The following is a 21,988-nucleotide window of genomic DNA, read 5'->3' as shown; positions in this document are numbered from 1 at the left end:
ACTCCTAACAAGCTGGAGCTGGATGGAAGGACCAGTCCAACAAACTTTCTTGGCTCTAAAAGATTTTAAAATTTCCTCCAAAATAAAGTTACAGATAAATGAAAGAACTGGAGAGTAATTTGTGCTGATGTGCACAGAGTCACTTTACCCCACACTACCTCAGAGCACACTGGGGATGTCAGCAGGGCACTTATCCTCCTTTGAGCAAGTTACCTCCTTCAGAGGGATGCCAGGAGGAAAAGCAGAGGCACGTGCTATAAGGAAAGAGTGAGTGCTGAATGCATCCTGGCAAGTAGGTAACCCTTGGAACTGAATGTTCTCACCCAGGTCCTTTAGCAATAAATGTATTCTACTTCTGACTCAGGTCCATGCTTGAGGACTTGCAGGGGTATTTTTAAGAAAATGAGCCACCTGGGTGGCTCAATGGGTTAAGCGTCTGACTTTGGCTCAGGTCCTGATCTCACAGGTTCGTGGGTTTGAGCCCCACATCAGGCTCTGTGCTGATGGCTCAGGGCCTGGAGCCTGCTTCAGGTTCTGTGTCTCCCTCTCTCTGTGTCCCTCCCCCGCTCGCATTCAGTCTCAGTCTCAGTCTCTCTCTCTCTCTCTCAAAAATACATAAACATTGAAAAAAAAATGAATACAAAATTACAAGGACCCCTCCCAGGACCTTCAAGAGCAGCTCAGTAAATCTTTCCCAGGTCTTGAACAGGTCTTACTTGTCATGTGACCTGGGACCCTTTAAGGCTTCAATTTCCTTAAATGTAAAATGGGGCATTAGAACTATTACTACTTCATAGAATTGCTGTAAGGATTAATAGAGCAATGGGTGTAAGTTTAGCACAAAGTCTGGCCTGGCACTTAATGTTCAATAAATGTTATTTATCATTATCACTGAGTTGGGGAATGATATAATACATGCATCAGGGACCGAAGCCCAGACTCCTCTACAATGTTAGAAGTCAGAAAAGGAGGCGGGGAAGTGTGGGGAGCACAGTGACTGGGAGGGGGCATCAGAGGGGCTTCTAGAGTGCTGGTTGTGTTTTTGTTAGCACAGTTTTGGCTACAAAAGTGTGCTCCATTATAAAATTTCAATGAGATGTACATTTAAGATTGGCACACTTTTCCATGTATCTGTTACACTTCAATAAAATTTACTTTTTATAAGTGTTTGAGTGGGCCATTCTTCAGGGCCAGAAGGAGAGGGAAATGACAACTCACCAGGAGAAACAGAGGGCTGATGGCTACCCAGCAGATCTTCCAAAACCATCCAGGGCTGAAGCCAAGCATTTCTTTCACATCACTGCAGAACTGAGTGATGCCTAAAATCACCCAAAAGAAAAAGAGATTGACTGAGGGAGGACATAGGCTGTTCTGTCCCTTGATTCTCAGAGACAGTAGCAGCTCTGGAATTTCTCCACAGCAGGAGCTCAGGGGCACCCATCTAGTCTGAAAGTGGGACAGAGGATTTGTCATAAAACTGCATTTGATAGCAAGCAACTTTCTTTCTACACAGAGTGGGAGTGGGAGGATAGGTGGACATTTGGGGGGGACCTAAAACCCCCCCCACTGGTGCCTCCCCACTTGGTACCCACACTGCTTTTCTAAGATCTCAGCATATATTTGATTTTACTGTAGAAAAGAATTTTCTAGGAGGGGCGCCTGGGTGGCTCAGTTGGTTAAATGTCCCACCTTGGCTCAGGTCGTGATCTCACGGTTTGTGAGTTTGAGCCGCCCCTCATCGGGCTCTGTGGTCTCAGTTCAGAGCCTGGGGTCTGCTTCAGTTTTTGTGTCTCCCTCTCTCTCTGCCCCTCCCCCACTCATGCTCTGTCTCTGTCTCTCAAAAAATGAATAAATGGTAAAAAAAAAAAAAAAAAAATTCTAGGAATTGTGAACCCATTTGACAGAGGCTGACTTCAACCCTTTGTTGGAAACTTCCAAGAGAAAATTTTAACCACGTATTGCCCATCTCCTATGCCAGATCAAGATCAAGGTTCTTCCATAAAAAGTATGTGAAAGTGAGTATTGGTAAGACATCGAGAGGGGCAAGGCAGTTGCTTCCCTGAGAGACCCAGCAATACCTGGGGCAGGTCTACTGCAATTCACATACTCTGAATCACTGAGGAGGTAGGGAGGGCTTCTGTTTTAAAAACTGGCCTCATGTTTAAAAACTGGGCTGGAAATTTGGGGCCTCCCCTTCTTCATATTATGTGTAACAACAAACATGCCAAAGCTGTTTTGTTACCATAGAAATTAGAGGGAAAAGTCAATACATTTTCAGAATAAAATAATCATTTCTTAATTTTATAAAGATGAAGAGTGGTATCTCTGAACCTGGTTTCCTTCATGTCAACTCCTAGGTTACCCCCACCCCCACCCATGAATTCTTAGAACCCATGTTAGCCCACTCTCTGTGCTCCTGCTAGTTTCACCCTTATCAGAATCCATCCCAGGATCAGAGGGGGTGAAGTGGGGATTTCACCAAGGCAGATAATACAAACAGGAACATTCTTGCCTCTTCTCTGGAAAATAATCTCTTGAACTCTATCTCAGGGCTTTGCAGGGAGCTCTTGCTTGCAAAATTTAAACTTGGGGCTACTCTATAAAACAGTGGGATATTGTATACTCTGCAAATGCACTCACTATGCACTAGTCCATTGTTCAGTTCTTAGACACAATCAGTATTTGAAGCCTCCACTATGGATGAGCTATATGGAACTGCTTCAGCCTGTCTCCACTGGGTGAACATTTAAACTCAGAAGGGAAAAAAAAAAAAAAATCCTCCCAAGAGTAAGGGGAATCAGTGTGGAGGAAATGGTGACCTGTTTCTGAAGAAGGCACTCCACTGAGGTTATTTTACAGACCCACTGGGAGGTGACGTACCCTGCCCTGACTTTCTTCAATGAAATCATCCCTTCTCTACTCTGGTGGCTGCAGGCTGGTGTAGATCATGAGTGTGGAAGGAAGCATCTTACCGTAAAACCAATAGACAGCAACTGCTTCTATAAGTACAACGGTGAGCACTGCAGGGCCTGTGGCATATTCCTCCAGCAGCTTTACCACGTACGCCCCTCCCTGGAAACGACATCATGATCCTGAGTGCGGGCCCTCTGAGGCACTACCTTCTCTTTACGATTAAAGCCAAAAGCAGCTTCTTAACTTAGGATAATTCTAGAAAAGTCCCACCTTGGACCTAATATAAATATCCCAGAGCCTGCCTCTTGGACTGACCCTCACTGTATGGGCCAGATTTCATCCCATCAGACGCCTCTTCCTGTCCTATGGAGCACTCTCTCCTTGTTTTTTATCCCACTAAGTTTTAAGAGACAAACTCAAGAGAGCCCCTGGATCTTTTTTTCAACTTTCTTCAATTTACTGAATACCTACTGTGTACTCTACCCTAAAGAATCCTCGTCCCTCAGGGCGCCTGGGTGGCAAGTGACCAACTCTTGATTTTGGCTCAGGTCATGGTCTCACGGTTCATGAATTTGAGCCTGAGGTCACTGCCACTGACAGTGCAGAGCCTACTTGGAATTCTCCCTCTCTTTCTCTCTCTCTCTGCCCCTCCCATGGACTCACTCTCTCTAAGTAAAATAAATTTTTAAAAAATCTAAAAAAAAAAGAATCTTGGTTCCTGAAGACTGAACCTGGGAGAGTTTGTAATACCAGACCCACTGAACACAGTGGCCATGGGTTTGCCTTCTATCTTAACTCACAAATCCTTTGGATCCTCCTCAGGGCCCCACCACCCTGACAAAGCTACCAGAGCCACTGGGGTCATAGCTTGAAGATTCAGATCTTCAAAATCTGCCTTATGTCGGGAGGACACAAGCCTAGGATGCCTGTGGGCCCTGATTACATTTTACAATATGTGCTTCAGCTACAAAAAAGAAAAAAAAAAATCATAGGAGAGAGGGTCTGACTTCCTCACCACTGCAAATTCCCTGGAGGAGACAGGGTGACATGACAAACATGAGATGCCAGCCTTCAGATATTCTGCATATGAGGACATCACGGCAATAATCCCATGAAAGCAGCCCTAAAGACTGGAAGAACAAATCTTAGTTTTTCTCCAGATACCCTGCCAAGCCTGAAATCTAAATTGGGTCTAATGTAAAATGCTAAGACCTCCAGATACCATGCACAGATTCTACAAACAGATGCTGCCAGAAACAACTTTTCTTCTTATCCTTGGTGACATTTTAACAGCAGTGACAACCCCTCTTACTTTAGGCCAAAGCCAGGGCACCATGTGGGGTGGAAGGAAAGGAATAGCTTCTTGTGCTGTTCCACTGCCCCGGGGTAGGCTGGCTCACAGCTGAGGGCCGTGGTACTCACAAAAGTCAGGGTGACGAGGGATCCGAAGAAGCAGGTAATGACCACGCCAAGCACAAACCACTCTCGGCGCTCGGACCAGATGTGCGGAAACTCATCTATCACAGCTGTGATCACCCCCTCCAAGCCTGCAAACTGAAAGGGACACACAAGCAGTCACAGGGGAAGCTCAGGACAAGTCTGTCACCTTTGAGGACAGTGAACAGGAGGGAGTGACCGTCAAGCTGGTCATGACCAGTTCCCCACCATACACCAGACCTCACTGGAAATATATTACCCTGTTTCACAATCTCATTTAGAACCCAACCCTAATGACATCAAGGAAAGAAAATATAGGGCCTGGACAGGACTTCTTTATGTGACGTCTCTTGGGGTAGACGCTGGTTGCACCAGAAAGGCCAACTCAAAGCTGAGACTCATTCCACCCTAATGAGTACAAGGTGCTGAGCCGAATGTGGGGCAGCAGGGTACTGAGACAAAAGAGTGACCTTGCTCTCACCTTAAATACTGCCATCTGGTTAAGGGACGGTGCCCAGTAATAACAGGTCACATATGCTGAGCCCTGGCCTGTGCAGACACCTTACCCTCATTAGTCCATTATGACCCTCTAACACACTAGAGGGCCGTGAGCACCAGCAGTGAGGACTGAACAGGGGCTGAGAAAGCACCGGGAGGGAGCAGCCAAGACCGCCTGGGGTGGCCAGGATGTGAGGGGTGGGGGATAGGTGCAGCTCCCCCTCCCTCCTGCTCCCCTTCCCCCCTCCCCTTCCTCCCGCTCCCCATTCCCCTCCTCCTGTTCCTCTTCCTCCTCCTTAGAGCCAGGTTTCCCTCTCCATCCACTCACGGTGCTGTCCAGGCCCAGTGTGATTAGCATCAGGAAGAAGATGATGGCAAAGAATGTGGACGCTGGCATGTTGGCTATGGCTTCTGCATATGTGATGAAGAGGAGGCTGGGGCCTGAGATAGAGAGGGAGAGAGGAGGAGGTAGTCCCTGGGACCTGCTCTGCAAAGATGTCTCAGGGGAAAACTCAGCCATACCAGCAATTATAATTCTTTTTTTATTTTTTATGTTTGTTTATTTCAAGAGAGAGAGGGGAAGGAGCAGAGAGAAGGAGAGACAGAATCTCAAGAAGGCTCTGAACCACCAGTGCAGAGCCTGATGTGGGGCTTGAACTCAAAACTGCGAGATCATGACCCAAGATCAAGAGGCGGACGCTTAACGGACTGAGCCACACAGGCGCCCCAACAATTACAATTCTTGTCACAAGACCTTACATGTGAATTAGGCTTGGACACCTACCAAATACTTCCTCACACTCCACACCAGCTCACCAACCCATGCTGACATCCTGGGAGGCAGGCAGGGAATAGTATCCATCTTGGAAAGTGTGAACTCTCAACTAATGTGGGGAATGGAAACAAACCCAAGACCCTAAGACTAGCAAAACTGCACACAAGAATAAGTTTCCACCATATAACAACTCAGAGCTTTTTTCAGGGCCAGGACTGATATCTCTAACATTTCACAACATTTAGCTCTCTCTGATCGCTTTAGCTCCAAAACAGTCGGAGACGTGAAACTGATTTCAGAAGAGTCATAGAAGCTTTGGAATAAAGGCCTCCCGCTATTTTAAAGTCCCTTTTGATAGTGTGAGGGACTTGTCCTCAACCTCTCACGAGCTAGATAGGGGTGCCTTAGTTTGGGGTACAGGCATGATCAGAACTATGCATCAGGCCAGAGACAGAAGCATGTTGGCAAGCATGTTGGGATTCCATCCAGGAGATCCCACTGCCACTTTTTCAATATCTGTCACTCCTTTTCCATGAAAGCCTCATAATACAATAGAGTGACTGTGTCATCTACATTTTATTTTTCTCCAAGGGGAAATTCTAAGGATCATTTGCTTACTAGACTTGTACCCATCACTGGACCCAAACCTACTGGTTTAAAAAGACCTCAGCTAAGTCATATTTCAAGCCTATGTGTGTTGAAGGCCCCAGAACCGGGTGCCAGGGGAGCTACCCCATCCCCACCAGGGTGGAGTACATGGGAGGCAATAAGTTTCCCTAAAACTTTGGAAAAATTTTAAAGGAACACTTAGAAATAATTTAAAAGTTAGATATTTGTAAAGATCCATGGAGCAGCCAAGCAGTTCAGTGAAGAGTAAGGGACGTAAATGGAACCCACATTCCCACCTGCATCTTTAGCCACCTCAGACACCTCTTCGTTCCTCATCTCTGCCATATACCCGAGCACCGTGAAGATGACAAATCCGGAAACGAAGCTCGTCATGCAGTTCACCCCACTGGTCACCAGGGCATCTCTGGAGCAGAAAACCCAAATGAACCTCAGTTCACCAAGCAGAGGGTCTAAAGAGCATCTGTCACCAGCCAAGGCAAGGACGAGCAGGCTGAGTTCACAGGGACCTCAGGCCAATCCTGGTGTCCCCTCTGCCCCTCCCAGGCCCAGCCTCTCAGACGGGAAGGTGGCTCGAAGCACAAGCTGCCGTTACCACCATGCACAGCATGGCAGAGCAGCAGGTCAGGACTGGTTTGAAGAGATGGTGCTGTTGTGAACGGGAATAACACAGACCTTTTTATTTCAAACAAGAATTGCTCGGAAACAGGGCCTGGATTGGAGTGGGAGCCAGGAGGGGGCCTTGGCCTCACATTTGTGAAGCCCTCAGATTCAGACTTTTGAAATTATGTGCAAATGAGGTTACAAGAGTGTCACAGAGATATCCTGACACTTAAATTAAAAAAAAATTTTTAACACTTACTTACTTTTGAGAGACATAGAGCCCCAGTGGGGGAGGGGCAGAGAGAGACGGAGACACAGAATCCGGAGCAGGCTCCAGGCTCTGAGCTGGGGCCCGACTTGGGGCTCAAACTCACAAACCATGAGCCAAAGTCAGATGCCACTGAGGTGCCCCAATATCTTGACACTTTTAAAAGAACACCTCATCATACAACTTTAGGCAGGGGTCCCAATGCAATGCCACATTGCTTAGGGTACTTGTGAATTCCTTTTTAAGAATAAAAGAATTCATTAATTATCTTATGAACAAGCACAATTAGAGTGCTGGACACTGCCATCTGTGGTGGAACATTAAAAAAAAAGTTAACTCTAAAGATGATGAGTGGGGGCGCCTGGGTGGCTCAGTCAGTTGAGCATCTGACTCTTGGTTTTGGCTCAGGTCATGATCTCAGTTTGTGGGATGGAGCCCTGTGTCAGGCTCTGCACTGACAGCATGGAGCCTGCTTGGGATTCTCTCTCCCTCTCACTCTACTCCCCTGCTCATCTCTCTCTCTCAAAAAAAAAGTAAATAAACATTAAAAAATAAATAAATAAAGATGATGAGTGATACTGAAATCATAATTGGTACAACACTCACTGTTTAGTCCAAATTTCTGATTTTGCCCCCAAAATTATGGCATTTTGTATTGGTCAAAATAGTCCAATCATCATACTTTTGTGCATATGTACATAAGGAAATTATCACATTACAACTGTTGTTCAACACATTAATAAGTGAAATCTAAATATTTAATATATGTTGCAATTTTTGTAAACCTGCTTTGGCATTTCTTTATTTTTTTTTGATATACAGAGACTTAAAAAACGGAAGTGGCCTGGGGCTCCTCTCAATCTCTGAATGGTCTGGGTGAGGCTTCGACCCCAGGGGGTGCTCTGGCCACAAGGGAACTGGTCAGGGATCTGTGACACACCTGAGCCCAGCCAGGCTTGAAGCCATTAGTTCGATCCCCTTCCTCCTGGCCAGCTGACTTATGCTCACCCCACTTTCAGGCTTTACTTGGGGTGGGGGGCAGATACTCACTGATAACAGTTGTTGTTGAATTTGTTGTAGCTAGCGAAAGCCAGTAAGACCCCAAAGCCAGGACCAAGAGAGAAGAAGATCTGTGCGGCAGCATCCACCCACACCTGGAAGGCAGCAGAGGTGGGGGTGAGGGCTGGGCCCCGGGCCTGTACTCTGGCTTCCAGCTGGCTACGTGCAAAGTGAAAACCCAGCTCTCAAAGCTCATGCCAGGGATGACCACATACCAAGTGCCAACAAATGTGGTTTCTCCTCCTAACATTGAAGCACAAACCAATCTACTGGTCTCAACTCTATTTTTCATGCTTCTATTTCTGACTTAAAGCACGACTGCAGACTTGCCATTGAACCCAAATTTCAATAGTTGTCCCTACTCGGGGGGACTAGCTTCAGTTAGTAAAATGACAGACAGGGGCACATCGTTTTCCTCATGATCTTACCCCTGTCTCCAGGAGTTTCTGCCAGTTGGGTTTCAAGTAGAAGAGAATACCCCTCCAGGCTCCGGGGAGGGTGGCGCCTCTTACCAGCAGGACTGAAAGGATGATGTAAGGGAAGGTGGCTGTCACCCACACCACCTGTAAAGAAAGGGGTAGAAACACAGGTTGTCAGCATGTGGTTGTTTATATCTTTTATTCTCGAAAATCTCCAAGGAAGGAGATGTACCTCTTCTTTTCTGTAACTATAGAAGGCAGGGTGGCGTTGCAGAAATATCAGCAGCTTTAGAATCAGTCAGTGATCTGATTCACAGCTTGCCAATACTACCACAAACCCACTTCCCAGCCGTCATATGGGAAAACACCTAGCAAAAGATGATAAAGTAGCCAGTGTACATAAAGCACTGATCATGGCTCATCATGGGTTTTCAATAAATTATTGTCACTATTAATAATTGTGACACTACCAGTGGGTTAAAAGAATTTTTTAAAAATCACATAATGGTTCCTGGGATTGGCCCGTTTCTGGAAATTTTTTTAACACATATCCGGTAAAGAGAAACTGAGCATCATAAATTGTGTTTGGTGTTGAAGGAAACATTGTCCCTCTGTCTATAGCGGTCCAGGCTACTGAGTTCTGAGTTTGAATCCTCTGGAGCCCCTTGGCAGGCCTGGGTCAGCAGCCAGAGTCCTCCTCACCTTGCCAGACGTTTTGACACCTTTCCAGATGCTGAAGTAGATCACAGTGAAGATCAGCATGATGCAGAGAGCGAGCTGCCAGCTGATGCCCCCCAGGTCCTGAAGTCCCTTAGACCGATGGATCTGCAGGATGTGGCGCCTGGAGACAGCGAGAAAGAAAGGCCCATGAAACGGCCTGAGCAGTAAGCTGAGGATACCACCTGCAACACCTCCAGGGGGGTCCAGAGAAGAAACAGACACCACGCTGCAAGGACCAAGCAGTCGCTAGGCCTCAGGAAGCGCTGGGTCTGCGGGTCCTGATGGACGGGGCAGTACATTCAGCCCACAGACCCTAGAAGAGCACGCAGCTCCCAAGGTGGACTTCCAGGCTGGGGCAGCATCTGTATGTGTGGGAAGCATCTTCTCCACCCCAAAATTACTCTCTCCTGGGCCACAGCTGCCTGAAATTCCAGCATTAAAGAATACTACCCACCCCAGGCATCTTCTTCCAAAGGATAGATTCCACTTGTGAAGTGAACACATGAAACCAGAAACCCTGGATGGTTTTAAACTATTGAAGCAACGGGAGGCTCTGATTCCATGACAACAGAATGAGAGCAGGGCCCAGGAGGAAGGGCGGTTTTGACACAGGCGAGTAAGTTTGTAATGTGAATGAAGGAATCACCCTGGGCACATTGGGACCGCCTGGCCTGGCACATCAGGAAGGAGGGGGCAGGGTTGCTTGGGTCTGTTATATGTCCGACTCTTGGTTTCGGCTCAGGTCATGATCTCACAGTGGAGCCCACATCGGGCTCTGTGCTGAGTGTGCATTCTGTCTCTCTCACTCTCCCTCTGCCCCTCCCCTGTGCTCACTTTCTCTCTCTCTCTCTCTCTCTCTCAAAATAAATAAATAGGGGTGCCTGGGTAGCTCAGTCTATTTTGTGTCCGACTCTTGGTTTCCTCTCAGGTCATGATCTCATGGCTCATTGGTTCAAGCCCCAAGTCAGACTCTGTGCTGACAGCGTGGAGCCTGCTTGGGATTCTCTGTCTCCCTCTCTATCTGCCCCTCCCCTGCTCTCTCTCTCCCCCTCTCTCTTTCAAAATAAACATTTAAAAATCAACAAACATTTAAAAAAGCGTTTAAAAAAAACAAAAAAAAGAAAGGGGGATATCACAAAGGGCCAGATTAGGGAGCACTCAAAGCAGAGTCTCCCAGCTCCAAACCTGCCAGGGGCGCCCTGCCACTCCCTCACTTACATTTACTCACCCCACCCTAAGAGCTTCATCCCTCAGAAATCTGTCAGGAAAGAGGTGAAGCGCCCCTGGCCCCTGCCTCCCTCCTAAGACGCCAACCCCCAGGGGTGTGGCCTGCTTCTAACAGACCACCCCCTCACTTACATGCACTTACGTGTAAAATTCTTCTGCAGGGGACGTTGAGTGGAGCGTCCAGGTGACGTTGTCCTCGGAGAAGTAGTTGGTGCAGTTGCCAGTGTTCCAGGAGTTCTTGCAGCTGGTCCAGGGCAGCTGGTCCGTGAAGGAGGAGATGAGGTAGTAGAGCGCCCAGGCCATGATGGTGTTGTAGTAGGAAGCGATGTAGAAGGCAATGATGCAGATGGCATACCCGATCCCTGGGAGAGACGGGAAGGGAGGCCAAGTCTCAAGGACAGCCCAACGGTGAAAGATGGCCCCGGGTCACCGGAGGGCCCTGCGGCTCAGGTGAGAGAGAAAGGTGGGGCTGCCATTCACTTCATTCCCCAAGACTCTGGGAGGCCGCAGAAAGGTGGCAATGTGGTAAATTCCTTAGATGTTTTTTGCAAGATTACACATTTTAGAAACTAGGTGCGTGTGCTGTTAATGCTTTAAACGTTTTTTTCTATTTCGTTTGCCTGAAAAAATATTTTTATTTCAGTGTAGTTGACACACAATGTTACATTAGTTTCAGATGTACAACAGAATGACTGGACAAGTCTGTATGTTATACTGTGCCCAGCCCAAGTGTAGCTGCCGCCTGTCACCACACGACGCGATTACAGCACCGTTGCCTGTACTCCCTATGCTGTGCCTTTTATCCCTGTGACTTACTCTTTCCGTAACTGGAAGCCTGTATCTCCCACTCCCCTTCACCCATTTGGCCCATCCCCCCACCCCCTTTCCTTCTGGCAACCATCAGTTTATTCTCTTTACTTACAGGTCTGTTAGGTTTACTTTTGTTTATTTATAAGTTTACTTTTATTTATTGATAAGTAAAATGTTTACTTTACTTTTATTATTTTTTTAAGTTTATTTTTTTTAGTAATCTCTACATCCAATGTGGGGCTGGAACTCATGACCCCGAGGTCAAGTGTCACATGCTCCACCAGACACCCAGGTTTACTTTTTTTATATAACATTTTTGAAAGTTTATTTATTTATTTTGAGAGAGAGCGCGCGCACGTGAGCAGGGGAGGGGCAGAGAGAGAGGGTGAGAGAGAGAATCCCAAGCAGGTTCCACATAGAGAGCCCCATGTGGGGCTCAAACTCACGAACCATGAGATCACAACCTGAGCCGAAACCAAGAGTCACTTAACTGACTGAGTCACCCAGGTGACCCCTCCAGGTATACTTTTAATTGCCATTTATTGTTTCCCTTTAACAATCTCATACCACTTAAATAGTCAAAAACTTCATTACTCAACTTATCTCCCAGAGATACCTGAAGGCCTAATTGATTCCAGAAGAGGGTCCCTAGCTTCCATATGTGGACAGAAATCACCTCTGCCCTGCAGGACCCACTCATACACCCACCCACTTAAGCCTTCCAGTTACCTTTGAAAATTGGGCAGATTTTCCTCCATATCGAAATGCATCCGTTTCGGTGGTATTGGCCTAGTGCGAGCTCCATGTAGAAGAGCGGGATCCCCCCAAAAACAGCCATGATGGTGTAGGGTAGGAGGAACGCTCCTGCGACAGATGAAAGACAATTTTATTCCCTGCCCACGTCCCTCCCAGGACAGCCCTACTGACTGGGCTCACACCAAGATTCACAGGGCCACCTGAGGCTCGAGTGTCGTGAAGCCACGGTGTGCCGAGGGACCTCACATTGTGCCCCCCCCCCCCCCCCCCCGCTCTTAGTGCTCTACCAGAGCGCCACAGTGAACGGGGGTTTCAGGGAGTGAATGAAGGAGGCAGAGAGTGCGTGGAAAGGAAGCTGGACTTGGGACTCAACAGACCAGGTCCCAGAATTAGTCCCACTTCTAACTACCGGGAGGACCCTGAGCCACCTCTCCCCTCTGAACCTTTATTTTCCCTCCCCTATAAAAATGACAGAGTCGAGGGGTGCCTGGGTGGCTCAGCCAGTTGAGAGTCCGATTTCGGCTCAGGTCATGATGTCACGGTTTGTGAGTTTGAGCCCCGTATCGGACTCTGTGCTGACAGCTCAGAGCCTGGAGCCTGCTTCAGATTCTGTGTCTCCCTCTCTCTGCCCCACCTCCATTCACACTCTCTCTGTGTGTGTCTCTCTTTCTCAAAAGTAAATAAAAACATTAAAAAAATTTTTTTTTAAATGACAGGGTTCAGGTGGGCTGAGCTTCCCCAATCCAGCCACACGTAATAATCACCGGTGAGCTTAAGAACACACACCCACCATCCCCCTGAAGCAGAAATTCCAGATATGGTGTAAGACAAAAACTCTTAAGCTGCTCAAGTGATTCTGATGCAGCTGGTACACAGAGCGGAGTTCGAGACCCTTGGGACAGAACACCCATGACAACCCGTACAACAGTGGCAACAATCACCAAATTAGTATTTTTGTTCATCCGTACGTACTATCCCTGGCTCCAGATACTTGCTATTGATATTTGGTTGTAATTCCATAATTCTGCTGTGCCGGAATGCTCCCCTCCGGGCCACCTTTGCAGATGTGGCTGAAAAGGGTAGTTCGTCACAGAATGAGGAAGTGTGGGGTTGTTGTGTCACTGGAGATGCTGGTGTATCTTGGTTCTCATGGCTGACGCAGAATGTGGAAAACCTAGGTGGCGACTGCTCACCTGCAGCCTGAGTTTTAGCCCACAGGGTGGGTCAGCGGTGATTTTCCCTGATAATGTTCTCTCCCGTAAAGTGCTCTGAACTCAGAAACCTGAAGTCAGTGCAACTCAGAAAGGTCCCACCTGACTTAGAATCATGCTGGGTAAATCTGGCTTGAGAATAAGAACCACGTTGTGTTCTCAGGATGGCATCTGTCCAGCTTTATAGTGGGGAATTGATGTAGAAGAAACGTCACCAGTGACCCAACCCCTTATATAAAGCTCAGGCTAAAGGTGAGCCCTTGCAGGCTGGAGATAAGGTGACTCCAACTTCTGCTCCTCCCAGGCAGGGGGTGCTGGCCTTCCCCAGCCCCCACCCCACCCCTCACCCCTGAACTGCCTTTGCAGCTGCAAGGACCAAGGTCCTTAAAAAATGTGGCAAATCCTGGCCACTCTGCATCAGGCCATCGGAAATGAGGAAGGACACTAATGAATTCTCCCCCAAACCTTGTTTTAGCTGCCCTACCAAATCAGAGTCCAGAGCTTCTGTCAAAATAAAGATTGACTGATTTGACCTCCATTTCTCGTCCTTTTCCCACTTTGATAGCAAGTCCATTGTCAACACAGAGGCCCCATACCTACTCACTCTTCTCCACTCTCCTCTTTGGGGCTCCCATATCCATGCCTCCAGTCAGCTACTGGTTTTGATAATCTACAAGTTAACTGCTCTGAAGGTAGAAGGAGGAATAAGAAGTAGTCTCTAGCCTCAAAAATGCAGCACAAAAATGTAGACATATCCATGTATGATTTAGGTTAGCAGCAATGCCATGCTGTGGCTGGGTTCAGCTCTAGATCATGCTCAGATTCTAACTCCAGACTCTGGACCTGGGCTGACACCCTTCTCTGACCCGGGAGGGCCTGGGACCCTGGAGCCACTTCCCAACGTTTCCTTACACAGACGTAACCTCTCTGGACTCCCTGCAAGAGTGCAGCTTGGATGATGCAGGGATGAGAAGGGGGCTCTGCCACAAACGACGCACTAAGGAGGCTGAAAGCCTGGCGAGTTTGGGTTTGGGAGAGCTTTCACCCAACTTCATAACCCAGAGAGCCCCAGACATGCTGACTTAGCATTTTGGCTTCCTGGGGACTTGTCTTTTGGACTAGCTTGAAAGTCTGAGCAATCATGTTCCCAGATTCCTCAGTTAAGACAGAAAAGACATGATTTCTGTTCTGGCCTCCCAAGAGGATTTACAGACCATCCCTCGGACACAGCCTCTGCTCGTAGCCCATGATACTGACCCCCTCCATTCTGGTAACATATGTAAGGAAAGCGCCAGACGTTGCCCAGGTCCACGGCATAGCCAATGACCGAGAGGAGGAAATCCATCTTCTTGCCCCAGGTCTCCCGTTCCCCTCGATGAGCCTCAGCCACTAGGGAGGTGGTGGCAGCCGGAATGGAGTGCTGAGTGTCATCTTCTGCACCAGGGCTTGGAACTGCTGAGTACCCATTGGAGATTTGGCCAGACTCCACCTTATCCTCGGGGACAGGCACACCCTTCTGTAGAACTCCATTTTCCTGACAATCGTCTTTATCCTTACAGGCTGACAGCTCCTTCTGGGAATTTAAGGGCGTGGTATCCATCCTGCTGGCTAGGAGATGATACTGACACCCATCTGCCGAGGACCAGAACCGAATCCTCAGTGCTCAGATGCGTGGGTCTCCTCAGAGCTTTATACCAATGGGATTGAGAGCTCTGTTGGAAAGGCACAGACAGCACGGAATTATGCATTTTACTCATCTTTGGTATTAACATCAACAAACATCTTAAACTGCATTAACCAATGGGATTACAAATGCCTCTGTCAAGCATGAAACGTTCTGTCTGCTGTAGGATAGTCAATAAAATCAACTACAGTTTTCAACCTACATGAGGTATCAAAGCACAATCAAGTAATTTGGGAAGGAAAAACCAAAACAACAAAACAAACAAAATAGACAGCAAGTCACCAAGGTCTTGCACAGGCTCTATTTAAGAACAAAGTACTGACATCACTCTGAGGGGCTGGAATTGCATCCTGGGGTTTACCAGTAACTCGGAAGAGTGTGAGAAGAGGGCTTGCTTCAACAAAGCTTCGCAGAGCACTTACCTTGTCCTGGACGCGGCGCTGGGAAAAGAATAACAAAGAAAGAAGCGGTTTTTGCCTGCAAATAGGTTAGGACAATCCTCTCCGTCTTTTAAGCTGAACATGCCATATGTTTTATATAAATTGTAAGTATGACTTTGAAAGGAAAAGAGCAAAGGCACGAGGTGAAAAGGCCACCCTGTGGGAGGCACCACTAGCTCCTTAGCTCTGGGCTTGTTCACTCTTCCTGCAGCCCAGCTCTTAGAGATGCCAGCTGCTTCTGGCTGTGTCCAGGCCATCAGCGCTCCGCTGTTCACGTTGTGCCTCTACAAGTCCGACAGGCTTGAAGCGGCGCCACTGCTCACCATTTATTCTGCCTGCCTCTCCTAAGGTGAGTCCACCTGTTACTTCGCAGCCGTGGGCAGGTGGGATCACTTCTCCCCTAGGCCGGAAGAGCCAGGGAGAACAGCATGCAGGGTAGAGATGCCAGCATGACTGGTGTCTCTGTCCCCAAGCGCCTCGGTGGAGAGGGCTGGCCGGGAACTCGGCACCACCATATCCCTGCCGGGGGCCGAGGTGTAGAGAAGTCAGCTCGGCAATCCAGATCGAGGCCTCACACGTCAAACATGGGGTAGAAATCTGAGCCCTTTTGGACTTTAAACCTATGACCTGTTATAAAGTAGTACGGAGCCAAGACCTTCCATCTAACTTCATTTCATCTGGGCCTGAACTTTTCAAGTTCTTGAAATGGTCTGGGACTTGAAACACATTTCTGCTTAGCTCAGGTCACTTTCTACCTTTCTAGATGCCTGGTATCACTATTCACAACTGAAAAGATCTGATATTACCCCTTCAGAGCCAACAGTTGGAGGATGGCTAGAAATTGGTAACTAATAAAAATGGCTGAGTATGTCTCCTACCTACTTGGGGCTTTCAGGGACTAGAACTTAACTATCCACATGTGGGAACGTGAAGACGAAAATGTAGTGAAAAATTAGAACACAAAGTAGTAGATTCACACCGATGACGACATACCTAAATACTGGCAAGGATTAGAAATGAACACGAGAGGATGCAAGTAATTAGCGTTTTGTGTTCATTGGGTTCTTTTTTCTGTAAAGTAGAAAATTTTAAAGGGATTGATTGTTGCCAAAAATATTACAGCAACAAGAGAGAAACCAGCTCCATAGATCTAGGGTGTGTGTGTGTGTGTGTGTGTGTGTGGATGGGGGTGGGTGTCTTGGGTTCTCCCCTATCCAGCTACTCGGTCCCTACCCCCTGACCCTATCCGGGGCTCACGGATGCAAACACCACTCACCGAAGAACATGAATTTCTGACCAAGAGTGTTCTAGGTAAAACCCCATTTGGCTCATCTTGACGCTGTTCTCCAGCCTCTCCCTGTCCGCTTCTCTGGACTTTTAAAATTAACCACACATTCTCTCATCCACCATAAGTAACCATGTACCAGGCTGAGGGATTTTTTTGAAGGTTCATTTTTTTCCCCAGGTCCCCTGGTTGGCTCAGTTATTTAAGCGTCCAGCTCTTGGTTTTGGCTCAGGTCATGATCTTACAGTTCATCGGATCAAGCCCCACATCAGGCTCTGCACTGACAGTGTGGAGCCTGCTTGAGATTTTCCCTCTACCTCTCTTTCTGCCCTTCCCCACTTCCGTCCCCCCACCCCTCTCTCTCTCAAAAATAAATAAGTAAATAAACTTATTTAAAAAAATAAAGTTCTTGGGGCACCTGGGTGGCTCAGTCGGTTAAGTGTCTAACTTTGGCTCACGTCATGATCTCACGGTCCGTGGGTTCGAGCCCGCGTTGGGCTCTGTGCTGACAGCTCAGAGCCTGGAGACTGCTTTGGATGCTGTGTCTCCCTCTCTCTCTGCTCTTCCCCCACTCATGCTCTGTCTCTGTCTCAAAAATAAATAAACATTAAAAAAAATTTTTTTTAATAGAAAAATAAAATAAATTAAAGTTCTTTTTTTTTCAAGAGAAAGATGATGAGGTGTCAGTGTATTTAAACACACAGCTAAATTAAACCTGAACTTTGTGGTCCCTGGCTGTGTTGTTTGAAGAAGGTCTCTGTACTTCCCTTTGGCCTATATCAATGCTGTGTTCTCCACATTAAATACTGAAGAACTTGAAGATCAGATGACAGAGATAAAGAACTTTACCATGTGCAGCCAGATGATACTCAACAAACAAAGCCAGCCCATCACTGAGATTCCTTTTTCCCCCAACTTCAAAATTGTACCCCAAATTTTCTGCAGGAACTTCTTCCTATCTTTAATACTCCTCTAGTTTCAATGCTCCTCTAGTTTAAACTGCCACTCATGGCACCTGGCCGGCTCAGTCGGTGGAGTGTGTGACTCTTGATCTTGGGGTCATGAGTTTGAGCCCTACCGTTGGGTGTAGAGGTTACTTAAAACAAAACAAAACAAAACAAAAAACTGCAGCTCAAAGATCTTCCTCTGGCGCATCCACCACGGTCTATGGGACGGAAACATCACCCATCTCCGAAGAATACAGTGGCAGAGGGAATACACACTTTGCCATCCTAGCAACTCTGTCGCCTTTCTGATGTGAGAGTCAAGTGATTTGTTCTAGATTTCATGTAATCTCTCCCTTGGGGCATTCTGCAGGGGAGCTGGAAGACGTGTGTGTGTTAGTGAACTTTTTTGGACAATGTATGTTCTTCAGTACCTTCCCCTAAGGCAACCAATCTTGATTTCTTGGCATCTGTCATGAGCAGCTTCTAGACAAATAACGTGCTCTCTATTTTTGTTCTGAGCATTACAAAGATCTTGTTTCCTGAAATATCCCCCCGCACTTTTTTTTAATTGCATCAACAGCCTGAAATGGTTCAAGTTGTAAGAAAGCCTGTTAAGAGCGATCCATGACTTCAGGTGGTCTCTCTGTCCACCCAGCTCTGCTTTCTAGGGTTCTTCTATTGTGCTTGCACCCCCAATCACTTATGTGCAAACATAAGTTACAGCCACCCAAAGCCACCAGACAGGTGGGAGATGCACATCTCCTTTTCTTCAATTCATTCCTCTGCCTCTCCCAATTGGAAGAAGCTCCTCCCAGTTACTCACCCAGTTGGCCAGGAGAAGATGGCCTGGCCTGGACCCCCTTCTGCCTGCAGGATGCTCCTACTTGTGGGTCCCACTCTCCCTTCCTACTTTTCTGATTCGACAGAGCACTGGCCACCCTTTTCTACTGAGATCAGCAGGTAACAGTTGAGAGCAAGCCACCCGGGAACACAGAAGTAAGAGTTAAGAATATTGGTTTCTAAGAATGTTCCCTTAAAAGCTTTCTTTTTACAAGATATTTTTATCCTGCTGGGTAGAGATTGCAAACGAGGTCAATATGACAGCTGTGACCTCCACTCAGTAGCCTTTGAGTTTCTCCGTGGCCAGAAAAAGCCCCAGAAGCCCTTCCTCTGCACCTCGAATGTGTGCCCTTGTGCCAGGCTGAGCAGGTGACAGGCTGTGGGTGGTGCCACATAACCCCAGTCCTCAGTGGGATGACAACCTCACATGCAGGACTCTCATCCCCATCTCTGCACACGGGCAGCACAACGGTGTCATTGACAGGCTGGCAGTCAACTTTCTGCTCACACCCTGCTTCCTCCCAGCCTAGAGGGGGGGCTAATTCACTCCACCTCCCCAACTCTACCCCAGTATAAAAGGGATTGTTTCCATTTAAACTTCTTCTGATCAAATCTCTATTCCTCTTTTCACAAACTCTGTCTCTGTAGCCAGGGGAACCAGTATGTGAACAAGTGTGTAATTATAGTGATTAGTCATGAAACCACCCAGACCTTTGGAAATGTCCATGACCCTACTTGTCTGTTTGACATACATCAGCACATTCTAAGCAGAAACACTATAGAAATGTTGTACTTTGACTTCACTTGTGGAGATCAAAGTGAGTTCATTTCTCAGGACGCTCAGTTTTCATTTCCAAAAACAAAACAAAACAAAACAAAACCCAATGTGAATTATGGGTTTACCACTGAGATAAGATTAATTATAGGTCATATAGCCAAGTGGCAATTTGCATTCACTATTCAGAGAGAGAGTCTGAAGTTCCCAAGACACCTCCCGAGGGTGACAGGAAAGCTCTGGTGTCTATTTATACGAGGGTGACAGGAAAGCTCTGGGCCGGCATGGAGCCGGGCCCTCTGCCACACAGCAACACTAATTCTACAAAGACACACCGTGTGCCTAGTACATGCTAGGCTCTTCGAGGCAAGGCAGCCACTGTCCTGCCTTCACGGAGCTCACGGCACAAGGCCAAAATCTGACTGTGGGAGAAACGGTACTTCTGTCTAAGGAGGGAGAGGCGGGCGCTGCTCCACAGTGCTGCTGTGCACCCTTCTGTAAACAGAGGTTTCTGCCGACCTGATGCAGCATGTTGAGATGCCTCACACTGCCAGCTCCAAGGTGCCCTCAGATTTTCAAAGCCCTTCTTTTGTTCCTTTGTGCAGCTTCTGTCCCAGAACCCCAGACTGCAGTCAGTTCTGGCTCACAGTCTCCACACTGTAAGACGGTGGTTTGTATTTGTATCTGCAGGGACTCCTGGCTCACCTTACAAACAAAACAGACTTCAGGATGTGAATGGAGACAGCAGGGAAAACCTGCTTGTTTCTGGACAAAGGGGGTAGACATGAACTCCACTATCCCAACCAAAGAATTCCTTATGTGAGACAGTCGGACAGTTTAATTTTCTGGAAAGGAATTAAATAGTCTAAAACCAGGGTGCCTGGGTGGCTCAGTTGGTTAAGCCTCCGACTTTGGCTCAGGTCATGATCTTGCGGTTCATGAGTTCAAGCCCCACATCAGGCCGTCTGCTCTCAGAGCAGAGCCTGGAGCCTGCTTCAGATTCTGTGTGTGTGTGTGTGTCTCTCTCTGCCCCTACCCTGCTGGCACTCTCTCTCTCTCTCTCTCTCAAAAATAAACATTTAATAAATAGTCTAAAATCCTTAGGGCTGTTTGAGCCAGTTACCATGAGAAAGGACAAGGGTCTCTGTCCAGAACTTTCCCTGCCTGGGACAGAGTAGCTGTGAACTTCTCTTTAATAAAAGAAATGGATTTGGCATAGGTAGGCATAAATAGCCCTCCTTTAGTGAACATGAGTGGCTGAGCCTAGACTAACCACCGTCATGAGGCATCACATAACATTTCTTGTGTCCACACCTCATGGCTCTCCTGTGGAATCCGCAGTGGAATCCCAGATCCACCACTTACTGGCAATGTGACTTGGGGCAGGTCACTTAACCTCTCTGAGCTTTCATTTCCTTATGTGTAAAAGCAGGCCATTAAAATTTTCACTTCCTAAAGGCTGTTGTGGGAAATGAGGTACGACAAATGTTTAACTTAGTGTCCAGTGCATGGAAAGCATCAATAAATGAGAGTGAATTGATGGTCACAATGCCACCACATATATGCAACCCATTTTACTTTTCAGCTTCACACCCCAGTCAAGGGAACTGAGGCCCAAAGGCTAAGTGACTCCTAGCCCACAGCACAATGGAAGGAAAGGCTTCCGGCCCCTTCCACGCCTGCCTGGTTTGTGCTTGCTCCTCTCCATCAGTTACTCTCCTTGGGGTCTCTGGGAAACTGGCAAACAGCAGATTCTTAGGCTGCTGTCCCAGAGATTATAATTCAAGAGATCCATGTGGGTGCTGCATGCTTTACAAGCACCCAGGTTATCAGGGGCAGGTAGGCCACCGAGCATGCCCAGTGCATCCCTACCCTGCACCCTTGCTCCCCCCCAATTATGCTGCATCCCTTGAGGCCTGGCTTAAGTTTCTATCTACACCCTCCATGAAGCATTGCTTACCACCCCAGCCCAATTACTGCACAATTACCAATGTGTCGTTTATCAATGGTTGTTATGGACCATTAGTTATCCTTCTATGTCTATTTACTTTGTATGCCCTGGAACCAGGGGCCATGGCTTACACATCTCTGTGCTCAAATACTCGCTGACTGGTGTGCGCACTGTGCAGCTCCCAGCGAGGAGGCGCTATTTCGGGTTTCCTGGGCGCAGGCCCTAGGGAGCCACAGCCTCCATGCCGGCAGTTTTGAGCCTCAGGAGAGACACTCCTCTTTCTTGCCCCTCTGGGGCCCATTCTCAGGGGCCTTGCCCCTCCTCACCCATCAGGAAGATATGCTGTGCATCTTGGGGGCAGAAGGAAGACTGTCACAACAATCGTTTTAATGGACTATGGACCAGAAAAGACTGACATGTCTGGGATTAAAGAAGAGCCTGGGTTGTGCTTTTAGACTTTGAAACAAGTACCAGCAGGCACGCCCGTCAACGGTCTGTGTTCCAAACACTCACTTGTGCCTTGCTTGTTTGGAACTTGCAATGTATTTTCTACCTACAGAAATAAATCTTGTTAAGTGGTGGTTAGCCTCCTGAACTAGCTTACAAAATCCTAGTTTAACTGTCAAATACTGAAACACCTAAAATGTAAGCTATGGAACACAGCCCTGCCAAGTCTTACAGAATGGGGTAGGGGGACAGTGAAAGTGATTACGAATTACTGGTCATCTATCACCTATCTATCT

General features: G+C 47.5%; 1 protein-coding gene across 1 annotated transcript in view; it reads right to left on the bottom strand.

Annotated features, from left to right (window-relative positions):
• SLC6A4 (solute carrier family 6 member 4) overlaps positions 1 to 21,988 on the bottom strand; it is a 42,281-nt gene that overhangs the window by 8,758 nt on the left and 11,535 nt on the right. Inside the window, exons 2-12 of the mRNA XM_042915085.1 lie at positions 14,581 to 15,035; positions 12,086 to 12,220; positions 10,689 to 10,908; positions 9,302 to 9,440; positions 8,609 to 8,743; positions 8,172 to 8,275; positions 6,529 to 6,656; positions 5,177 to 5,289; positions 4,336 to 4,467; positions 2,973 to 3,072; positions 1,219 to 1,319 (exon numbers count right to left, since the gene is read on the bottom strand). Coding sequence (XP_042771019.1) covers positions 1,219 to 1,319; positions 2,973 to 3,072; positions 4,336 to 4,467; positions 5,177 to 5,289; positions 6,529 to 6,656; positions 8,172 to 8,275; positions 8,609 to 8,743; positions 9,302 to 9,440; positions 10,689 to 10,908; positions 12,086 to 12,220; positions 14,581 to 14,923 — 1,650 coding nt within the window. The 5' untranslated portion in view covers positions 14,924 to 15,035. The remainder of the gene's footprint in view (positions 1 to 1,218; positions 1,320 to 2,972; positions 3,073 to 4,335; positions 4,468 to 5,176; positions 5,290 to 6,528; positions 6,657 to 8,171; positions 8,276 to 8,608; positions 8,744 to 9,301; positions 9,441 to 10,688; positions 10,909 to 12,085; positions 12,221 to 14,580; positions 15,036 to 21,988) is intronic.

Source organism: Panthera leo, chromosome E1 (assembly GCF_018350215.1).
Source record: "Panthera leo isolate Ple1 chromosome E1, P.leo_Ple1_pat1.1, whole genome shotgun sequence".
NCBI lineage: Eukaryota > Metazoa > Chordata > Mammalia > Carnivora > Felidae > Panthera > Panthera leo.
Note: the sequence above shows the minus strand (reverse complement) of the source record. Positions and strands in the feature narration are given on the sequence as shown.